At 38.7% G+C, this 19969-nt stretch overlaps 1 protein-coding gene across 4 annotated transcripts in view; it reads left to right on the top strand.

Annotated features, from left to right (window-relative positions):
- TGFBR1 (transforming growth factor beta receptor 1) overlaps positions 1 to 19969 on the top strand; it is a 93970-nt gene that overhangs the window by 47642 nt on the left and 26359 nt on the right. For 2 of the 4 annotated variants that reach the window (XM_060300700.1, XM_030829829.3), the window contains exons 2-3: positions 13247 to 13492; positions 16354 to 16596. In XM_060300700.1, coding sequence (XP_060156683.1) covers positions 13357 to 13492; positions 16354 to 16596 — 379 coding nt within the window. In that variant the 5' untranslated portion in view covers positions 13247 to 13356. Of the gene's footprint in view, positions 1 to 10025; positions 10111 to 13246; positions 13493 to 16353; positions 16597 to 19969 lie in introns of those variants that run through there. The other 2 variants (XM_060300701.2, XM_030829830.3) reach the window with 2 other exon arrangements.

Genomic DNA, 19969 nt, shown 5'->3' with positions numbered 1-19969 from the left:
AAGAGTTTGATAGTGTCTGGCCTTACATTTAGGTCTTTAATCCATTTTGAGTTTATTTTTGTGTGTGGTGTTAGGTAGTGTTCTAATTTCATTCTTTTACATATAGCTGTCCAGTTTTCCCAGCACCACATATTGAAGAGGCTGTCTTATCTCCATTTTATATTCTTGCCTCCTTTATCAAAAATAAGGTGACCATATGTGTGTGGGTTTACCTCTGGGTTTTCCATCCTGTTCCATTGGTCTGTATTTCTGTTTTTGTGCCAGGACCATACTGTCTAGGTTACTGTAGCTTTGTAGTATAGTCTGAAGTCCAGGAGCCTGATTCCTCCAGCTCCGTTTTTCCTTCTCCGGATTGCTTTGGCTATTCGGGGTCTTTTGTGTTTCCATACAAATTGTGGAATTTTTTGTTCTAGTTCTGTGAAAAATGCCATTGGTAGTTTGATAGGGATTGCATTGAATCTGTAGATTGCTTTGGGTAGTAGAGTCATTTTCACAATGTTGATTCTTCCAATGCAAGAACATGGTATATCTCCATCTGTTTGTTATCATCTTTAATTTCTTTCATCAGTGTCTCATAGTTTTCTGCATACAGGTCTTTTGTCTCTTTAGATAGGTTTATTCCTAGGTATTTTATTCTTTTTGTTGCAATGGTAAATGGGAGTATTTCCTTAATTTCTCTTTTAGAATTTTCATCATTAGAGTATAGGAATGCAAGAGATTTCTGTGCATTAATTTTGTATCCTGTTACTTTACCAAATTCATTGATTAGCTCTAGTAGTTTTTTGGTAGCCCCTTTAGGATTAGTAAACAGTGTAAACAGTGACAGCTTTATTTCTGTTTTTCTGTTCTGGATTTCTTTTATTTCTTTTTATTCTCTTATTGCTGTGGCTAAAACTTCCAAAACTATGTTGAATAATAGTGTTGAGGGTGGACAACCGTGTCTTGTGCCTGATCTTAGTGGAAATGGTTTCACTGTTGAGAACGATGTTGGCTGTGGGTTTGTCATATATGGCCTTTATTGTGTTGAGGCAAGTTCCCTCTATGCCTACTTTCTAGAGTGTTTTTATCATAAATTGCTGTTGAATTTTGTCAAAAGCGTTTTCTGCATCTACTGAGACGATCATATGGTTTTTATCCTTCAGTTTCTTAATGTGGTGTATCACATTGATGGATTTGCATATATTGAAGAATCCTTGCATTCCTGGGATAAACCCCACTTGATCATGGTGTATGATCCTTTTAATGTGCTTTTGGATTCTGTTTGCTAGTATTTTGTTGAGGATTTTTCCATCTATTTTCATCAGTGATATTGGCCTGTAGTTTTCTTTCTTTGTGACATCTTTGTCTCATTTTTTTATCAGGGTGATGGTGGCCTTGTAGAATGAGTTTGGGAGTGTTCCTCCTGCTGCTGTATTTTGGAAGAGTTTGAGAAGGATAGGTGTTAGCTCTTCACTAAATGTTTGATAGAATTCGCCTGTGAAGCCATCTGGTCCTGGGCTTTTGTTTGTTGAAGATTTTTAATCACAGTCTCAATTTCGTTGCTTGTGATTGGTCTGTTTATATTTTCTATTCCTTCCTGGTTCAGTCTCGGAACGTTGTGCTTTTCTAAGAATTTGTCCATTTCTTCCAGGTTGTCCATTTTTTTGGTCTATAGTTGCTTGTAGTAATCTCTCTAATCTTTCTAATTCTATTGATTTGAGTCTTCTCTCTTTTTTTCTTGATGATTCTGGCTAATGGTTTATCAATTTTGTGTATCTTCTCAAAGAACCAGCTTTTAGTTTTATTGATCTTTGTTATCGTTTCTTTCATTTCTTTTTCATTTATTTCTGATCAGATCTTTATGATTTCTTTCCTTCTGCTAACTTTGGGGTGTTTTTTGTTCTTTTTTCTCTCATTGCTTTAGATGTAAGGTTAGGTTGTTTATTTGAGATGTTCCTTGTTTCTTGAGGTGGGGATGTATTGCTCTAAACTTCCCTCATAGAACTGCTTTTGCTGCATCCCATAAGTTTTGGGTCATTGTGTTCTCATTGTCATTTGTTTCTAGGTATTTTTTGATTTCCTCTTTGATTTCGTCAGTGATCTCTTGGTTATTTAGTACTGTATTGTTTAGCTTCCATGTGTTTGTATTTTTTACAGATTTCTTCCTGTAATTGATACCTAGTCTCATAGGGTTGTGGTCGGAAAAGATACCTGATATGATTTCAGTTTTCCTAAATTTACCAAGGCTTGATTTGTGACCCAGGATATGATCTATCCTGGAGAATATTCCATGAGCACTTGAGAAGAAAGTGTATTCTGTTATTTTTGGATGGAATGTCGTATAAATATCAATTAAGTCCATCTTGTTTAATGTATCATTTAAAGCTTGTGTTTCCTTATTTATTTTCATTTTGGATGATCTGTCTATTGTTGAAAGTGGGGTGATAAAGTCCCCTATTATTATTGTGTTACTGTCGATTTCCCTTTTTATGGCTGTTAGCATTCGCCTTACATATGAGGTGCTCCTATGTTGGGTGCATAAATATTTACAATTGTTATATCTTCTTCTTGGATTGATCCCTTGATCATTATGTAGTGTATTTCTTTGTCTCTTGTAATAGTTTTTGTTTTAAAGTCTATTTTGTCTGATATGAGAATTGCTACTGCAGCTTTCTTTTGATTTCCATTTGCATGCAATATCTTTCCCTCCCCTCACTTTCAGTCTGTATGTGTCCCTAGGTCTGAAGTGGTCTCTTGTAGACAGCATAAATACACGTCTTCTTTTTGTATCCATTCAGCCAGTCTGTGTCTTTTGCTTGGAGCATTTAATCCATTTACATTTAAGGTAGTTATCCATAGGTATGTTGCTATTACCATTTTCTTAATTGTTTTGGGTATGTTATAGTAGGTCTTTTCCTTCTCCTGTGTTTCCTGCCTACAGAAGTTTCTTTAGCATTTGTTGTATAGCTGGTTTGGTGGTGCTGAATTCTCTTAGCTTTTGCTTGTCTGCAAAGGTTTTAATTTCTCTGTCAAATCCGAATGAGATCCTTGATGGTAGAGTAATCTTGTTTGTAGGTTTTTCCCTTTCATCACTTTAAATATGTCCTGCCACTCCCTTCTGGCTTGCATAGTTTCTGCTGAAAGATCAGCTGTTAACCTTATGGGTATTCCCATGTATGTTTTTGTTTTTCCCTTGCTGCTTTTTTTTTTTCAATTGTGAAAAGATATATGTATTTTTTACATCTTTATTGGAGTATAATCGCTTTACAATCGTGTGTTAGTTTCTGCTTTATAACAAAGTGAATCAGTTATACATATACATATGTTCAGATAGCTCCTCCCTCTTGCGTCTCCCTCTCTCCCATTCTCCCTATCCCACCCATCCAGGTGGTCACAAAGCACCGAGCTGATCTCTCTGTGCTATGCGTCTGCTTCCCACAAGCTATCTGTTTTATGTCTCGTAGTGTATATATGTCCATGCCACTCTCACTTTCTCACAGCTTACCCTTCCCCTACCCCATATCCTCAAGTCCATTCTCTAGTAGGTCTGTGACTTTATTCCCATCTTACCCCTAGGTTCTTCATGACATTTTTTTTTCTTAGATTCCATATATATGTGTTAGCATACGGTATTTGTCTTTCTCTTTCTGACTTACTTCACTCTGTACAACAGACTCTAGGTCCATCCATCTCACTACAAATAACTCAATTTCGTTTCTTTTTATGCCTGAGTAATATTCCATTGTATATATGTGCCACATCTTTTTTATCCATTCATCCAATGATGGACACTTAAGTTGTTTCCATCTGGCTATTGTAAATAGAGCTGCAATGAACATTTTGGTACATGACTCTTTTTGAATTATGGTTTTCTCAGGGTATATGCCCAGTAGTGGGATTGTTGGGTCATATGGTAGTTGTATTTGTAGTTTTTTAAGGAACCTCCATACTGTTCTCCACAGTGGCTGTAAAAATTCACATTCCCACCAGCAGTGCAAGAGGGTTCCCTTTTCTCCACACCCTCTCCAGCATTTACTGTTTCTAGATTTTTTGGTGATGGCCATTCACCACTGTGAGATGATATCTCATTGTAGTTTTGATTTGCATTTCTCTAATAATTAATGATGTTGAGCATTCTTTCATGTGTTTGTTGGCAGTCTGTATATCTTCTTTGGAGAAATATCTATTTAGTTCTTCTGTACATTTTTGGATTGGGTTGTTTTGTTTTTTCGTTATTGAGCTGCAAGAGCTGCTTGTAAATTTTGGAGATTAATGCTTTGTCAGTTGCTTCATTTGCAAATATTTTCTCCCATTCTGAGGGTTGTCGTTTGGTCCTGTTTATGGTTTCCTTTGCTGTGCAAAAGTTTTTAAGTTTCATTAGGTCCCATTTGTTCATTTTTGTTTTTATTTCCATTTCTCTAGGAGGTGGGTCATAAAGGATCTTGCTGTGATTTATGTCGTAGAGTGTTCTGCCTATGTTTTCCTCTAAGAGTTTGATAGTTTCTGGCCTTATATTTAGATCTTTAATCCATTTTGAGTTTATTTTTGTGTATGGTGTTGGGGAGTGTTCTAATCTCATATTTTTATATGTACCTGTCCAGCTTTCCCAGCACCACTTATTGAAGAGGCTGTCCTTTCTCCACTGTACATTCCTGCCTCCTTTATCAAAGATAAGGTGACCATATGTGCGTGGGTTTATCTCTGGGCTTTCTATCCTGTTCCATTGATCTATATTTCTGTTTTTGTGCCAGTACCATACTGTCTTGATTACTGTAGCTTTGTAGTATAGTCTGAAGTCAGGGAGCCTGATTCCTCCAGCTCTGTTTTTCGTTCTCAAGATTACTTTGGCTATTTGGGGTCTTTTGTGTTTCCATACAAATTGTGAAATTTTTTGTTCTAGTTCTGTGAAAAATGCCAGTGGTAGTTTGACAGGGATTGTATTGAATCTGTAGATCGCTTTGGGTAGTAGAGTCATTTTCACAATGTTGATTCTTCCAATCCAAGAACATGGTATATCTCTCCATCTATTTGTATCATCTTTAATTTCTTTCATCAGTGTCTTATCATTTTCTGCATACAGGTCTTTTGTCTCCTTAGGTAGGTTTATTCCTAGATATTTTATTCTTTTTGTTGCAGTGTTAAATGGGAGTGCTTTCTTGATTTCACTTTCAGATTTTTCATCATTAGTGTATAGGAATGCCAGAGATTGCTGTGCATTAATTTTGTATCCTGCTACTTTACCAAATTCCTTGATTAGCTCTAGTACTTTTCTGGTAGCATCTTTAGGATTCTCTATGTATAGTATCATGTCATCTGCAAAGAGTGACAGCTTTACTTCTTCTTTTCCGATTTGGATTCCTTTTATTTCCTTTTCTTCTCTGATTGCTGTGGCTAAAACTTCCAAAACTATGTTGAATAAGAGTGGTGAGAGTGGGCAACCTTGTCTTGCTTCTGATCTTAATGGAAATGCTTTCAGTTTTTCCCCATTGAGGACGATGTTGGCTGTGGGTTTGTCTTATATGGCCTTTATTATGTTGAGGAAAGTTCCCTCTATGCCTACCTTCTGCAGGGTTTTTATCATAAATGGGTGTTGAATTTTGTCGAAAGCTTTCTCTGCAACTATTGAGGTGATCATATGGTTTTTCTCCTTCAATTTGTTAATATGGTGTATCACGTTGATTCATTTGCGTATATTGAAGAATCCTTGCATTCCTGGGATAAACCCCACTTGATCATGGTGTATGATCCTTTTAATGTGCTGTTGGATTCTGTTTGCTAGTATTTTGTTGAGGATTTTTGCATCTATGTTCATCAGTGATATTGGCCTGTAGTTTTCTTTCTTTGTGACATCCTTGTCTGGTTTTGGTATCAGGGTGATTATGGCCTCATAGAATGAGTTTGAGAGTGTTCCTCTGCTATATTTTGGAAGAGTTTGAGAAAGATAGGTGTTTGCTCTTCTCTAAATGTTTGATAGAATTTGCCTGTGAAGCCATCTGGTCCTGGGCTTTTGTTTTTTGGAAGATTTTTAATCGCAGTTTCAATTTCAGTGCTTGAGATTGGTCTGTTCATATTTTCTATTTCTTCCTGATTCAGTCTTGGCAGGTTGTGCATTTCTAAGAATTTGTCCATTTCTACCAGGTTGTCCATTTTATTGGCATAGAGTTGCTTGTAGTAATCTCTCATGATCTTGTGTATTTCTTCAGTGTCAGTTGTTACTTCTCTTTTTTCATTTCTAATTCTATTGATTTGAGTCTTCTCCCTTCTTTTCTTGATGAGTCTGGTTAATGGTTTATCAATTTTTTTTATCTTCTCAAAGAACCAGCTTTTATTGATCTTTGCTATCGTTTCCTTCATTTCTTTTTCATTTATTTCTGATCTGATCTTTATGGTTTCTTTCCTTCTGCTAACTTTGGGGTTTTTTTGTTCTTCTTTCTCTAATTGCTTTAGGTGCAAGGTTAGGTTGTTTATTCGAGATGTTTCCTGTTTCTTAAGGTAAGATTGTATTGCTATAAACTTCCCTCCTAGAACTGCTTTTGCTGCATCCCATAGGTTTTGGGTCGTCGTGTCTCCATTGTCATTTATTTCTAGGTATTTTTTGATTTCCTCTTTGATTTCTTCAGTGATCACTTCGTTATTAAGTAGTGTATTGTTTAGCCTCCATGTGTGTGTATTTTTTACAGATCTTTTCCTGTAATTGATATCTAGTCTCATAGCATTGCGGTCAGAAAAGATACTTGATACAATTTCAGTTTTCTTAAATTTACAAAGGCTTGATTTGTGACCCAAGATATCTATCATGGAGAACATTCCATGAGCACTTGAGAAAAATGTGTATTCTGTTGTTTTTGGATGGAATGTCCTATAAATATCAATTAAGTCCATCTTGTTTAATGTATCATTTAAAGCTTGTGTTTCCTTATTTATTTTCATTTTGGATGATCTGTCCATTGGTGAAAGTGGGGTATTAAAGTCCCTTACTATGAATGTGTTACTGTCGATTTCCCCTTTTATGGCTGTTAGTATTTGCCTTATGTATTGAGGTGCTCCTATGTTGGGTGCATAAATATTTACAATTGTTATATCTTCTTCTTGGATCGATCCCTTGATCATTATGTAGTGTGCTTCTTTGTCTCTTCTAATAGTCTTTATTTTAAAGTCTATTTTGTCTGATATGAGAATTGCTACTCCATCTTTCTTTTGGTTTCCATTTGCATGCAATATCTTTTTCCATCCCCTCACTTTCAGTCTGTATGTGTCTCTAGGTCTGATGTGGGTCTTTTGTAGACAGCATATATACGGGTCTTGTTTTTATATCCATTCAGCCAGTCTGTGTCTTTTGGTGGGAGAATTTAATCCATTTACATTTAAGGTAGTTATCCATAGGTTTGTTGCTATTCCCATTTTCTTGTTTTGGGTTTCTTTCTTTTTTTTTTTTTTTTTTGCGGTACATGGACCTCTCACTGTTGTGGCCTCTCCCGTTGCAGAGCACAGGCTCCAGACACGCAGGCTCAGTGGCCATGGCTCACGGGCCCAGCCGCTCCACGGCATGTGGGATCTTCCTGGACCAGGGCACGAACCCATGTCCCCTCCATCGGCAGGCAGACTCTCAACCACTGCGCCACCAGGGAAGCCTGGGTTTCTTATTGTAGGTCTTTTCCTTCTCTTGTGTTTCTTGCCTAGAGAAGTTCCTTTAGCATTTGTTGTAAAGCTGGTTTGGTGGTTCTGAACTCTCTCAGCTTTGGCTTGTCTGTAAAGGTTTTAATTTCTCCATCAAATCTGAATGAGATCCTTGCTGGATAGAGTAATCTTGGTTGCAGGTTTTTCTCCTTCGTCACTTTAAATATGTCCTGCCAGTCCCTTCTGGCTTGAAGAGTTTCTGCTGAAAGAAGAGCTGTTAACCTTATGGGGGTTCCCTTGTGTGTTATTTGTTGTTTTTCCCTTGCTGCTTTTAATATGTTTTCTTTGTATTTAATTTTTGATAGTTTGATTAATATGTGTCTTGGCATGTTCCTCCTTGGATTTATCCTGTATGGGACTCTCTGTGCTCCTGGCCTTGATTAACTATTTCCTTTCCCATATTAGGGAAGTTTTCAACTATAATCTCTTCAAATATTTTCTCAGTCCCTTTTTTTTTTCTCTTCGTCTTCTGGGACCCCTAATTCAAATGTAGGTGAGTTTAATGTTGTCCCAGAGGTCTCTGAGACCATCCTCAATTCTTTTCATTGTTTTCTCTTTATTCTGCTCTGCAGTAGTTATTTCCACTATTTTATCTTCCAGGTCACTTATCCATTCTTCTACCTCAGTTATTCTGCTATTGATCCTTTCTAAAGATTTTTAATTTCATTTAGTGTGTTGTTCGTCACTGTTTGTTTGCTCTTTAGTTCTTCTAGGTCCTTGTTAAACGTTTCTTGTATTTTCTCCATTCTATTTCCAAGATTCTGGACCTTTACTATCATTATTCTGAATTCCTCTTCAGGTAGACTGCCTATTTCCTCTTCATTTGTTACGTCTGGTGGGTTTTTACCTTGCTCCTTCATCTGCTGTGTGTTTTTCTGTCTTCTCATTTTGCTTAACTTAAGGTGTTTGGGGTCTCCTTTTCGCAGGCTGCAGGTTCATAGTTCCCGTTGTTTTTGGTGTCTGCCCCCAGCAGGTATGGTTGGTTCAGTGGGTTGTTTAGGCTTCCTGGTGGAGGGGACCGGTGCCCGTGTTCTGGTGAATGAGGCTGGATCTTGTCTTTCTGGTGGGCAGGTCCACATCTGGTGGTGTGTTTTGGGGTGTCTGTGGCCTTATTATGATTTTAGGCAGCCTCTCTGCTAATCGGTGAGGTTGTGTTCCTTTCTTGCTAGTTGTTTGGCATAGAGTGTCCAGCACTGTAGCTTGCTGGTCGTTGAGTGGAGCTGGGTCTTAGCATTGAGATGGAGACCTCTGGGAGAGCTTTTGCCATTTGATATTACATGGAGCTGGGAGGTCTCTGGTGGACCAATGTACTGAACTCGGCTTTCCCACCTCAGAGGCACAGGCCTGACACCCAGCCGGAGCATGAAGACCCTGTCAGCCACGCAGCTCAGACGAAAAGGGAGAAAAAAAGAAAGAAAACAATAAAATAAAATAAAGTTATTAAAGTAAAAAATAATTATTAAAAATAAAAAAAATTAAAGAGTAATTTAAAAAAAAGAAGAGAGCAGCCAAATTGAAAAACAAATCCACCAATGATAACAAGCACTAAAAACTATACTTAAAACAAAACAAAAGAAAAAAGCAAAAACAGACAGAACCGTGGGACAAATGGTAAAAGCAAAGCTATACAGACAAAATCACACAAAGCAGCATACACACACACACTCAGAAAAAGAGAAAAAGGAAAAAAATATATATATCATTGCTTCCAAAGTCCACTACCTCAATTTTGGGATAACTCATTGTCTATTCAGGTATTCCACAGATGCAGGGTACATCAAGTTGATTGTGGAGATTTAATCCGCTGCTCCTGAGGCTGCTGGGAGAAATTTCCCTTTCTTTTATTTGTTCGCACAGCTCTTGGGGTTCAGCTTTGGATTTGGCCCTGCCTCTGCATGTAGGTCACCTGAGGGCATTTGTTCTTCGCTCAGACAGGACGGGGTTAAAGGAGCTGCTGATTAGGGGGCTCTGGCTCAGGCCAGGGGGAGAGAGGGGTACGGAATGCGGGTTGAGCCTGCGGCGGCAGAGGCCAGTGTTACGTTGCAACAGCCTGAAGTGTGCTGTGTATTCTCCCAAGGAAGTTGTCCCTGGATCACAGGACCCTGGCAGTGGCAGGATGCACAGGGTCTTGGGAGGGGAGGTGTGGTTAGTGACCTGTGCTTGCACACAGGTTTCTTGGTGGCTGCAGCAGCAGCTTTAGCATTTCATGTCTGTCTCTGGTGTCCATGCTGATAGCCGCAGCTCGCACCCTGAAACAATGGTCTCTTGCTTCTTAGGCAGTTCCAGACTTTTTCCCGGACTCCCTCCCGGCTAGCTGTGGCGCACTAGCTCCCTTCAGGCTGTGTTCACGCAGCCAACCCCAGTCCTCTCCCTGGGATCTGACCTCCAAAGCCTGAGCCTCAGCTCCCAGCCCCCGCCCATCCCGGCGTGTGAGCAGACAAGCCTCTCAGGCTGGTGAGTGCTGGTTGGCATCGATCCTCTGTGTGGGAATCTCTCCGCTTTGCCCTCTGCATCCCTGTTGCTGTGCTCTCCTCCATGGCTCCACAGCTTCCCTCCCACCATACCCTGTCTTAGCCAGTGAAGGGGTTTCCTGGTGTATGGAAACTTTTTCTCCTTCACAGCTCCCTCCCAGAGGTGCAGGTCCTGTCCCTATTCTTTTGTCTCTGTTTTTTCTTTTTTCTTTTGCCCTGCCCAGGTACGTGGGGAGTTTCTTGCCTTTTGGGAAGTCTGAGGTCTTCTGCCAGCATTCAGTAGGTGTTCTCTAGGAGTTGTTCCACATGTAGATGTATTTCTGATGTATTTGTGGGGAGGAAGGCGATCTCCACGTCTCACTCCTCTGCCATCTTGAAGGTCTCCCTTGCAAATAATTTGCTGATCACTGCCTAGGAGTACAGGATTCAAAGATGGGAAAATAAAACAAATTTTAAATCTTGGCCCTTCTTAATGTAATGAGAGACACTTAACGGCAAAGTGTAAATAGATTGATTTGTGCTAACCTAAAGGTATGCAAAGAGGGCTATGGGAAAAAATTGAAAGGAGTCACCCAGTTGTCTTATGGGTAGGGGAGAGGTTTAGATCACATCATGGAAAAGATCTTGTTTGAATATGGTCTTAAAAGATGAGAGGGTGGTTTCAAGTAGGCAGAGAGATAGTATGTGTAAAGACCAAGGTCATGAAAGACATGATTATCATAATAATGAGACGTGTATGGCCCAGGATAGCATTTGTAATGTGAGCAATAAGTTGGAACCCCAAAGTAGAAGTTTTCATTGTTAGACCCACTGTTTAGCTCTTATTTCATATACTCTAAGGGAGCCATGAAGATCATAGAAAAGGGAGAGGTATTCATGGTAGTATTTTTATATATAGCGATTACCATAGTGTATTGTAATGTTCTCCTTCACTGGCTGTTGGAGCTACTCAAGGGCTATGACCATGAGTTATAAATTTTTGTATACTAAGCTTTTGGTAGAGCAGCTGTTAAAGCTAATGCTTAGAAAACATTGGTTGAATGACTAATCATGAGTAAAGAGGATTCGGGAGAGAATAATGACAATCTCCTGTGGTGGTTTTAATTTTTTGTGGGTGATAGACCACTTTGTGGTTCTGTTGAAAGCTATAAACCTTCTCCTTGAAAAGGTAAATACGTACAACATTTGGCCTACAGTTTCATGGGATCCTTGTATCCCTGAAGCCAGTCCGTGGATTCCTGGTTCAGAATCCCTCCTTAGGAAATTATACCCAGGGAACCTACAATCACCGCCAAACCTCACCATGAATAAGCTACTGTCTTTTAACAGTCTTTTAAATGTTAGATTATAACTGTATCTTTTTCTTATAATTTTCTTGAATTCTCTTCATGCTTGGGAGGATTTAGTTTAAAGAACTGAATTATCTATGGAGAAAGAAAATAATTTTTATAATGATTGAGGTAAAACTTTGCTGGTCTGTAAAGATAATAGACAAGCATGCTAATTAAGCTAGCAACCAGGAAGCAGCTGCTTGAGGTAATGCTGATGTTCCTTGAGTTTGGGTTTAGCAAGTGAGTTAGGGGTCCTCAGGACCATCCTCTAGCCTGATGATTTGCTAGAAGAACTCACAGGACCCAGAAAAGCTGTTATACTCATGGTTTTTATTTATTACAGTGGAAAGATACATATTAAAATCATCTAAAGGAAAAGGGACACCTCATGGGGCAAAGTCCAGGAGAAACCCAGTACAGGCTTCCAGATGTCCTCTCCCAGTGCAGTAGCACAGGTGCACTCCATAGCTTAGCAATGATGTATGATAGCACATGTGAAGTGTTGCCAACCAGGGAAGCTCACCAGAGCCTTGGTGTCCAGGGTTTTTACTGGGGCTCAGTCACAAAGGGTTTGCAGCATTCTTATCAGGGAAAATATTTCAAGGTGTCAGAGCTCATCTCCCAGGAACTGGCCAAGGGCCAGTCCTGAAGACAGGCCTTTCTTGGGGATGTGTAAGGTTTGAGCAACTTGGGCCTGCTGAGTGAACCCTTTCCTGCACACCAAGTTAGCTGTTCAGAGTTAGCTAGCTTTCTTCTGGCCTGCCCGCCTAGCCACTCTTTTTCTAGTTACAGTAGGCCTCTCATCACAGATGGCCATTCTGCAAACCTGGACTCTTCCCTTTCCCTTACCAACATGTAAAGTTTGATTGGACTCAAGGACATATGTGTGCTTTGTTGTTTCATGAGATCCTAGTGATCTGTCACTCATTCAGCACTTTTTGAATGTTGCTGTGTACCAGGCCTAGTTTTAGATGTGGATCATGAGGGAGAGGAAAAAATAACAGTTCTGGTAAGCAGTGTATGCTTTGGGGAACACTTAATCTTGTTGGAGCTTAGTGAAAGGTTGTGTGTGTGTATGGGAAGGTGTTGGTGATAATTAGAAGACTTCCCTTAAGTTGAGTATAAATATCAAATAGATAAAAGTGGGCATGGAGCTAGTGTTTCTCCAGTCATTTCTGTAGCCAGTTGCCTGTGTGATTGGAGCACATATGTATTGTTACCTTGCTTATGAGAAAGTACCCTAATCCTAGTTAGAAGATACATGTCTTTTGGGGATTTGCAAAGGAGAAAGGAATGTCTGGCTTAATACAAATCTATTTCCATTACTCCATTACCATAAACGTACCCTGACATTTCCAACCTACAGTGAGGAGGTGGTAGTATTTTCACATTGCTCCCCAGTCAGGGGAATATATGAATGCCTAGTTTTGGACCAATAAGAATAAGTATAACATTTATAAATTTCAGTGTACTTTGTTTCAAATGGGAGGGCAAATGCTTGCCTTACATTGATGAAATTGCATGTAACAGTTTTTCTATACTTGGAAGCCAAAAGTTTTAGGAAAAAGCCTGGGTCCAAATTTCAACATGTTTGGCTCCTACATATGTGTGCTTCTTAACAGAATTTGGAACTTCTCAGGTTAACAAAGAGTTTGGTTTTTTGAACAGAGCAAAGAAATTGTATAATTATAATAGAATCAGGAATGTATTAGTACAGAGAATATGGGATAATTTAAAATTGTTAACCTTGAGAATTTTTTCTGACAGGATCTTTTCTTTTCCCCCCAGCATTACAGTGTTTCTGCCACCTTTGTACAAAAGACAATTTTACTTGTGTCACAGATGGGCTCTGCTTTGTCTCTGTCACAGAGACCACAGACAAAGTTATACATAATAGCATGTGTATAGCTGAAACCGACCTAATTCCACGAGACAGGCCATTTGTATGTGCACCATCTTCAAAAACTGGGTCTGTTACTACAACATATTGCTGCAATCAGGACCACTGCAATAAAATAGAACTCCCAACTGTTGGTAAGTTGTTGTATAAGTTTTTTCTTGATACTACAAGAAAAGCTCTTAGACTCTATGATTTTAGAGCTGGAAGGGATCTTAGAAATTGTCTATCCCAGTTTATTCAGTATAGAGGCAAGAAGTAACTTGTCCAAAGTAGTAGAGTTATAAGGGTAGCCAAGATCCTGACTCCTGCGTGTGTGTTGAGAAGGTGGTTCCAAGATACTTTCTCTGAGGTCTGTTGTGCCTAAAAGGGTAGCCTCTTTAGAGAATACTGATAAAGCCCACCATAGCAATATGTCCTCAGAGTGAAATTTTTTCCTTGTATAATGCTCCAGTCTTTTAAAGCAGTCAGTAATGGGAGGGAATTGAGAACAGCACTAAACAGTCCAGGTGCCTTCATTTTGTAATATCACCTTGCCTTATGATCTTTATGTATAAATTATTATATACGATTTCTAGGTTTTTGGTCCTTCACCATAGTTTACATTTTAAAATGTCCTGGAAGAGCCAGGAATTTGAAAGCTTCATAAATGCTTAGGATTAGATTAATTTTAAGGTTCTGATTTAAGATGCCAGTCTAAGCTCATCTGTTTAACTCTTCTGACACTTTCCCCAAATCCAAAATACCTACTGTAATAATCAAAGGAATACAAAAATGAGGAAAACCTATATTAATGCTAAGAGAATTAATGGAAGAAATGCTACCCACTTGCCTATAGTTGTGAGGAACTCTGCAGTTTATAGTGCAGATTATAACAGACTAGTGAAGAACTGACTAACTATAGGAAAAGAAGTAGGTGAAAGACCCTCTTGCAGAATCCCACCAATACCTTAAGCTGAGGGGCTGGGTGTGAGGCTAGGCTACAGGGGCAAACTCTCAATTCTCCTTTAGGAAGCACCTGCTTTCAGTGCTCACTTTCCACTCAGAGTTGGTCTAGGCATCATGCTAATTAAAGTAGGAAGCACTGCTGTAGCTCAGAGGAAAAGGGCCAGTCCTGCCAGTTGTAGAAGGAAGGCAGTCCTCCACCTAGTTCGAGTGATAACAGCAAAGTAAAACCAAATCTTCAGCATGATAGAGAAGGTCCCTGTGGCAAAGCTCTGTCAGACTGTAATTTTTCTTTTATATAGGCATCTGCAATTCTAATATGACAAGGAGAATGATAATTCCAGAATTTCCCATTTCCATTATTTGAAATGGCTTGAAATATCAGAATGGAGACTCACAAAACCTTATGAAGAGCTCACTTTATTTTTAATGCTAAAATACACAAGTACCTCATTCCCAGGTCCCTGATAATCAGACAGCAAAAAAATTTATCAAATGGAAAGATTGCATGGTTCAAAAGAAGTGAACTGAACTGGATAAATGAGAGTAGATGTCATCCTATGAAATACACTTACAACATGTTAGGGAAGAACTTTCAGACAGTCCAAGGTCTGTTTTCAGTTGTTCACAATGAAATGAGAACATTGCACAGTTGTTAAGATCGCTTTCAGATGAAAAGCTCAATTGATGAATTATTTTTAAAAATGCAGTATTGAAAGTGAACAGCAGACTGGATGTTGTAACTTTATTGTCAAGTGTGAGACAAGCTTAAAGCAAGACAAACTTGAGAAATTGTGTTACAATTCAGAGAAAAAGATAGTTGGTGAGCAAATTAAGAGACATAGAGGACAGATCTAGGTGATCCAATATGCTTAGCATAAAACCAGAAAAAGGCAAAAGGACAGAAGAGAGAAGAAATACTATGTAAAATTAATGAAAAAATACTTAACCAAATATATATAATGAAAAAACTATCAGTTTTCAAGAATAAAGAAAAATTGTGCACACATTCAGCACAAGTGAACACTGGTTACCTATAAAAGGAAGAAAAAAGTTCAGATTTTTTCCTTTTTTTAAATACCAGAAGGCAATGGAATATCATAACATTGCTTGTTACCCAAAATTCTTTAGATGAGCCAAGATTTTTCATATATAAAGGCAACAAGCATCTTTAGATAATTAAGTATTCAGTGTATAAGGACCCATATACTCTTTCTGAAAGGAATTACTAGAATTAGGATTCTTTATCATATGAAATCAATCTAAATAAAAATCTCAAGAATGATAAAGATGTGATGTGAAAGAAAGGGTGGTGAGCCATGAACCAGCATGTGTCAGAATGAATGCCGAAATAGCTGTAATTAATGTGTTTCTGAAACAATGCAAATTGTTAATTGTTAAAAGAGATTATAAAAAAAGATCTTTAATTAAAAGTCTAAGTGATTAAAATAAACTAGAAAGTATACACATGCAAACTATTAAAAAAAGAGGATATATTTTTGCATGAAAAAAATTGGTGGAGATATATACACAGGTGAGTTTGGGGGGATGGTGAGGCTGTAGTTAATTTTTTTTTTTAATTTTGCTCATCTGTATTTATATTTTTTAATTTTTTTTCCTGCTATGAGCATATACTAGCCTTCGAATAAGAAGATAAGCCAAACTATTTTTTAATAAAAAAGAAAAAGAAGACAATGACTTAAGAAGAAATATTTAATGGGAGTTGTTCCAGATTATTGGTTCTTCTATTAGCGATCTGACAGGGCTAAGGGGGGTGGGTGGTGGTCCTACAGTGTTTGTGGTAGCTGGCCTTGTTATTTAGGGGATGGCTCAAGACTTCAGGAAGACTAAGTGGATGTTCATAGCGATCATAAAAGGAGAGCCAATGGGAGAAGATTAAGTGCTTCACTTGTTACGGGTTTGAGCTTTATGAGCTGCTATGATGAGGCTCTGAATAATGGTAGTAGTGGCCAACTGCAGGAAATGTGGAGGATTTAGGAAATTGTGGATGCCGCCTACAGTGTTATTGTTGTTGATGTTTATTTCACTTGAGGCCCTTTTCCAGGAAAGCCATCATCTGGCCTTGGTCCTGTCGAACTGGCAGCTGTCATTGCTGGACCAGTATGCTTCGTCTGCATCTCACTCATGTTGATGGTCTATATCTGCCATAACCGCACTGTCATTCACCATCGAGTGCCAAATGAAGAAGATCCTTCATTAGATCGCCCCTTTATTTCAGAGGGTACTACGTTAAAAGATTTAATTTATGATATGACAACATCAGGTTCTGGATCAGGTAATGTATTTGTTTTTTTCTTTTTCCTAAGATATCTTTTTAAAATTAACTGTGTTATTTATTAGTTGGCTAAGCCAGTTGGCTTAGTATGTTAAAACTTGGGATAGTGTGAATACTACTCCAGCTTTGAACCTAATAAAGGTCTTTAAGCTAGGTCTGTATCTGACTATGGCTAGTTTAGTAAGGACAAATAAAATTGACTGACTTATTTGAGCAGTAAAAGTAAGTCACCTTCACATTTGTGTAACTTTCAAAACATTCTCACCTTCTCATGACTCTGTGAGAATAAGGACAGTTATTCCTCTGTAGCTGAGGCCGAAGTTCACAGATGTTCAAATAATCTGCAGTTTACCCATTCTCTTCAGGACTGTTTAGCAGCTTTATTTTTGTATTGAAAGCAGGCATGACAGAGAGTGTGTTTGGAATTGTGAAGGTTATTTGCTTTTTCAACATTAAATTGCTGTCTCTGGCTCAGGCCTAGTTTTTTATTAAACTAATGAATTTTTAGTCATTTTCTCACTTTAGAAAAAAGTCTGACCACCTTGTTATTTAATATAGGTTTATGGATCCATGGCCCTTCTGATATTTGCTTTTCTCAGTTCTCTTTGCTTTTTGTGGGATCAGAAATAGATTATCTAATTACCTGAAGCAAATTTTGGCATAGCAGTCAGTGCTTCGTATTTAAATCAAAAGGGAATTTAATTTTCACTTTTTCTTACATGTGCTTTGGAAGGATACTAAGAGAAGATTCCTATCCTCTACAGTATTGTAATTTGACACTTAATGCCTAGCCAGGAATTAAGAGATCTAGATTCCAGTGCAAGCTTTGTCATTGATTGGCTGTCTGATCTTGGTTAAACCATGTTTTCTCCTTGGGCTTCTGTTTCCTCATCAGAAATATGGGACAGATACTGTTGATAATAATACTTAAAGTGGTTTGTTAGGACTTTTAAATGAGATGTACTGTCCTTTAAAAAGTATAAATTAACTTCAAATAAGGGCTAGATTCATGGATAAAAAGATTTAAAAATATATGTATAATGAATTTTATAATCAAGTGATTAAAGGAACTTTATTGGTTTTTTAAATTAATTAATTTTAATTTTTGGCTGCGTTGGGTCTTTGTTGCTGCGCGCAGCCTTTCTCTAGCTGTGGCGAGCGGGGGCTACTCTTCATTGTGGTGGCTTCTCTTGTTGCGGAGCACGGGCTCTAGGTGCGTGGGCTTCAGTAGTTGTGGCACGCGGGCTCAGTAGTTGTGGAGCACGGGCTTAGTTGCTCCATGGCATGTGGGATCTTCCCGGACCAGGGCTCGAACCCTTGTCCCCTGCATTGGCAGGCAGAGTCTTAACCACTGCGCCACCAGGGAAGTCCCTGAAGGAACTTTAAAGCAGAAATTGTGATTGGGGGAGGAATATGACTCTGAAGCACAAAATCTCACCTGATGATACAGAAAGTTCACATAATGACAAATGTCTTTAAGGGAATGAAGGTATATTCATGTATATATATGTATGTTTATTCATTTAAATATGAAGAAACTGACTTCATGGCATAAAGTTTTCTTCTGTAGAATTTGGCCGTACATATTCAGTAAGTGAGTTCTGCCCATGACTGCTAGGATACATACAGGCTTACGGTGGAGCCCGGGTCTCTTAAGGCAGCCTTTAGGGATCCCTGTGACTGTTGTGAGGAGGGAGGCAGTGACTGGCTGGATTGAGATGGAGCAGCCTTAGTACTAAAGATGTGACAGTCTTTGGGCAGGAGTGGTGGAGGAGTGGAGAGAGATTATTTTAGGGTTCCCCTTTGATTCTGAGTTAGTTCAAAGGGTTCCCAAAGAATATCTGGCTCATTCTAGAAGCTAACCTGGACCAACAAAATATGATAAGCAAGGGCCAAAGTCACAGAAAATTAGGGTGGCTTTAGATCATTTGGAATTAATCCCTTGGACCTGCTCTCTTGTTGCCACACTTACACCCAGGGAAATCAAAGCAGTTCCTGCCACTTGGCACAGTGGTATGTATCAGGCCTCAAGGAGAGCAAGCCTACCTAAAGGATTAAAACAAATTGCTGTCTGGATGGCAGTTTGTTTCTGAATAAGAATATATTTATTTACCTTTTAAGATACAGACATGAAGTAAAGAATGGAATTGTAGTAAAGAATGGAATTGTTCTTTTTCCATTTTATCTATATTTCTATATATGTCAGGGACCCAGCTCTATTGTTGAAAGCTTCTCTCCCTCCTTTTATGCCTCCTTTTACACGCTGCAAAAACTTGTCTGCATTGTTTGCCAGCTCTGTGGCTTTGGGCAGTTAGCTGATGTCTCATGCCTGAGTTATTTCGTCTTTAAAATGAAAGTAATGAACCCTGCCCAGTGTACATTACTGGATTGTTGTGAGGTTCAAATGAAACGAGATGTTTGTGTGAAAGCACTTAAGCACTTGGTAGATTGTAAAGTTATATCCAAATGACAGGTGTTATTCTTATTGAAAAGATATTTGGAAAAAATCTGATATACAGTATGAATTTGCTGCATTTTACAAAAAAACTAGTTTAAGGCCTCCTTCCCTGTCATAGTTTATTCTGTGTTAATGGCTTTCAGATTTATCCAGACAGAAGGTATCTTCTGTTGAATGACAGCAGAAAATTCCATTGCTTTTCCTTCTATTTATTATAAAGACTGAATGCCATTTCATGAATGGGACTCATGCCTCTGAGTAAGTCAAATGTCTGTGTATAATATCCTTTTTAGTTCTTTCACTCATTGAGGAAAAGATAAAACATTTTATGTTATGAATTCAAATGTTTATTACTCAGTACTATGACCATAATTGAGGAAAGGCCCTATCTCTCTCTCAAAGACTGTACTTTTAACTTAGGAATTGCAGGGAGACAATGGAGAGATGTGTTCTGGAACCTAGCTCTAAACTTAAAGCTAATCGTATCCCTGTTGCATTTATTTGAATCACAGGTTGTGCATGTGCCCATATTTAAGCTGTCATTAGATTGCAAAGTATGTGGGAACACGCAAACATGTGCCAGATTTATTTATTTGGTTGTGCAGGGTCTTAGTTGCGGCAGGCAGGCTCCTTAGTTGCGGCACATGGGCTCCCTAGTTGTGGCACTCACACGGGATACAGCTCCCCAACCAGGGATTGAACCCGGGCCCCCTGCATTGGGAGTGCGGAGTCCCATCCACTGCACCACGAGGGAAGTCCCCTGTGTGCCAGTTTTTGAGAGTGTGCGTCTCTTAGGCCAATGTTTATTATGTCTCATTCATGCTTACGATCTCTTTAATGCATGCATGTCCTTCAGGTCTTATTTTTGTTGTTCACTGCATGTAAAGGTGCTTGGACCCTGTTTCCCCATTAAAG

The sequence above is a fragment of the Globicephala melas genome, chromosome 6, assembly GCF_963455315.2.
Source record: "Globicephala melas chromosome 6, mGloMel1.2, whole genome shotgun sequence".
Lineage (NCBI taxonomy): Eukaryota > Metazoa > Chordata > Mammalia > Artiodactyla > Delphinidae > Globicephala > Globicephala melas.
Note: the sequence above shows the minus strand (reverse complement) of the source record. Positions and strands in the feature narration are given on the sequence as shown.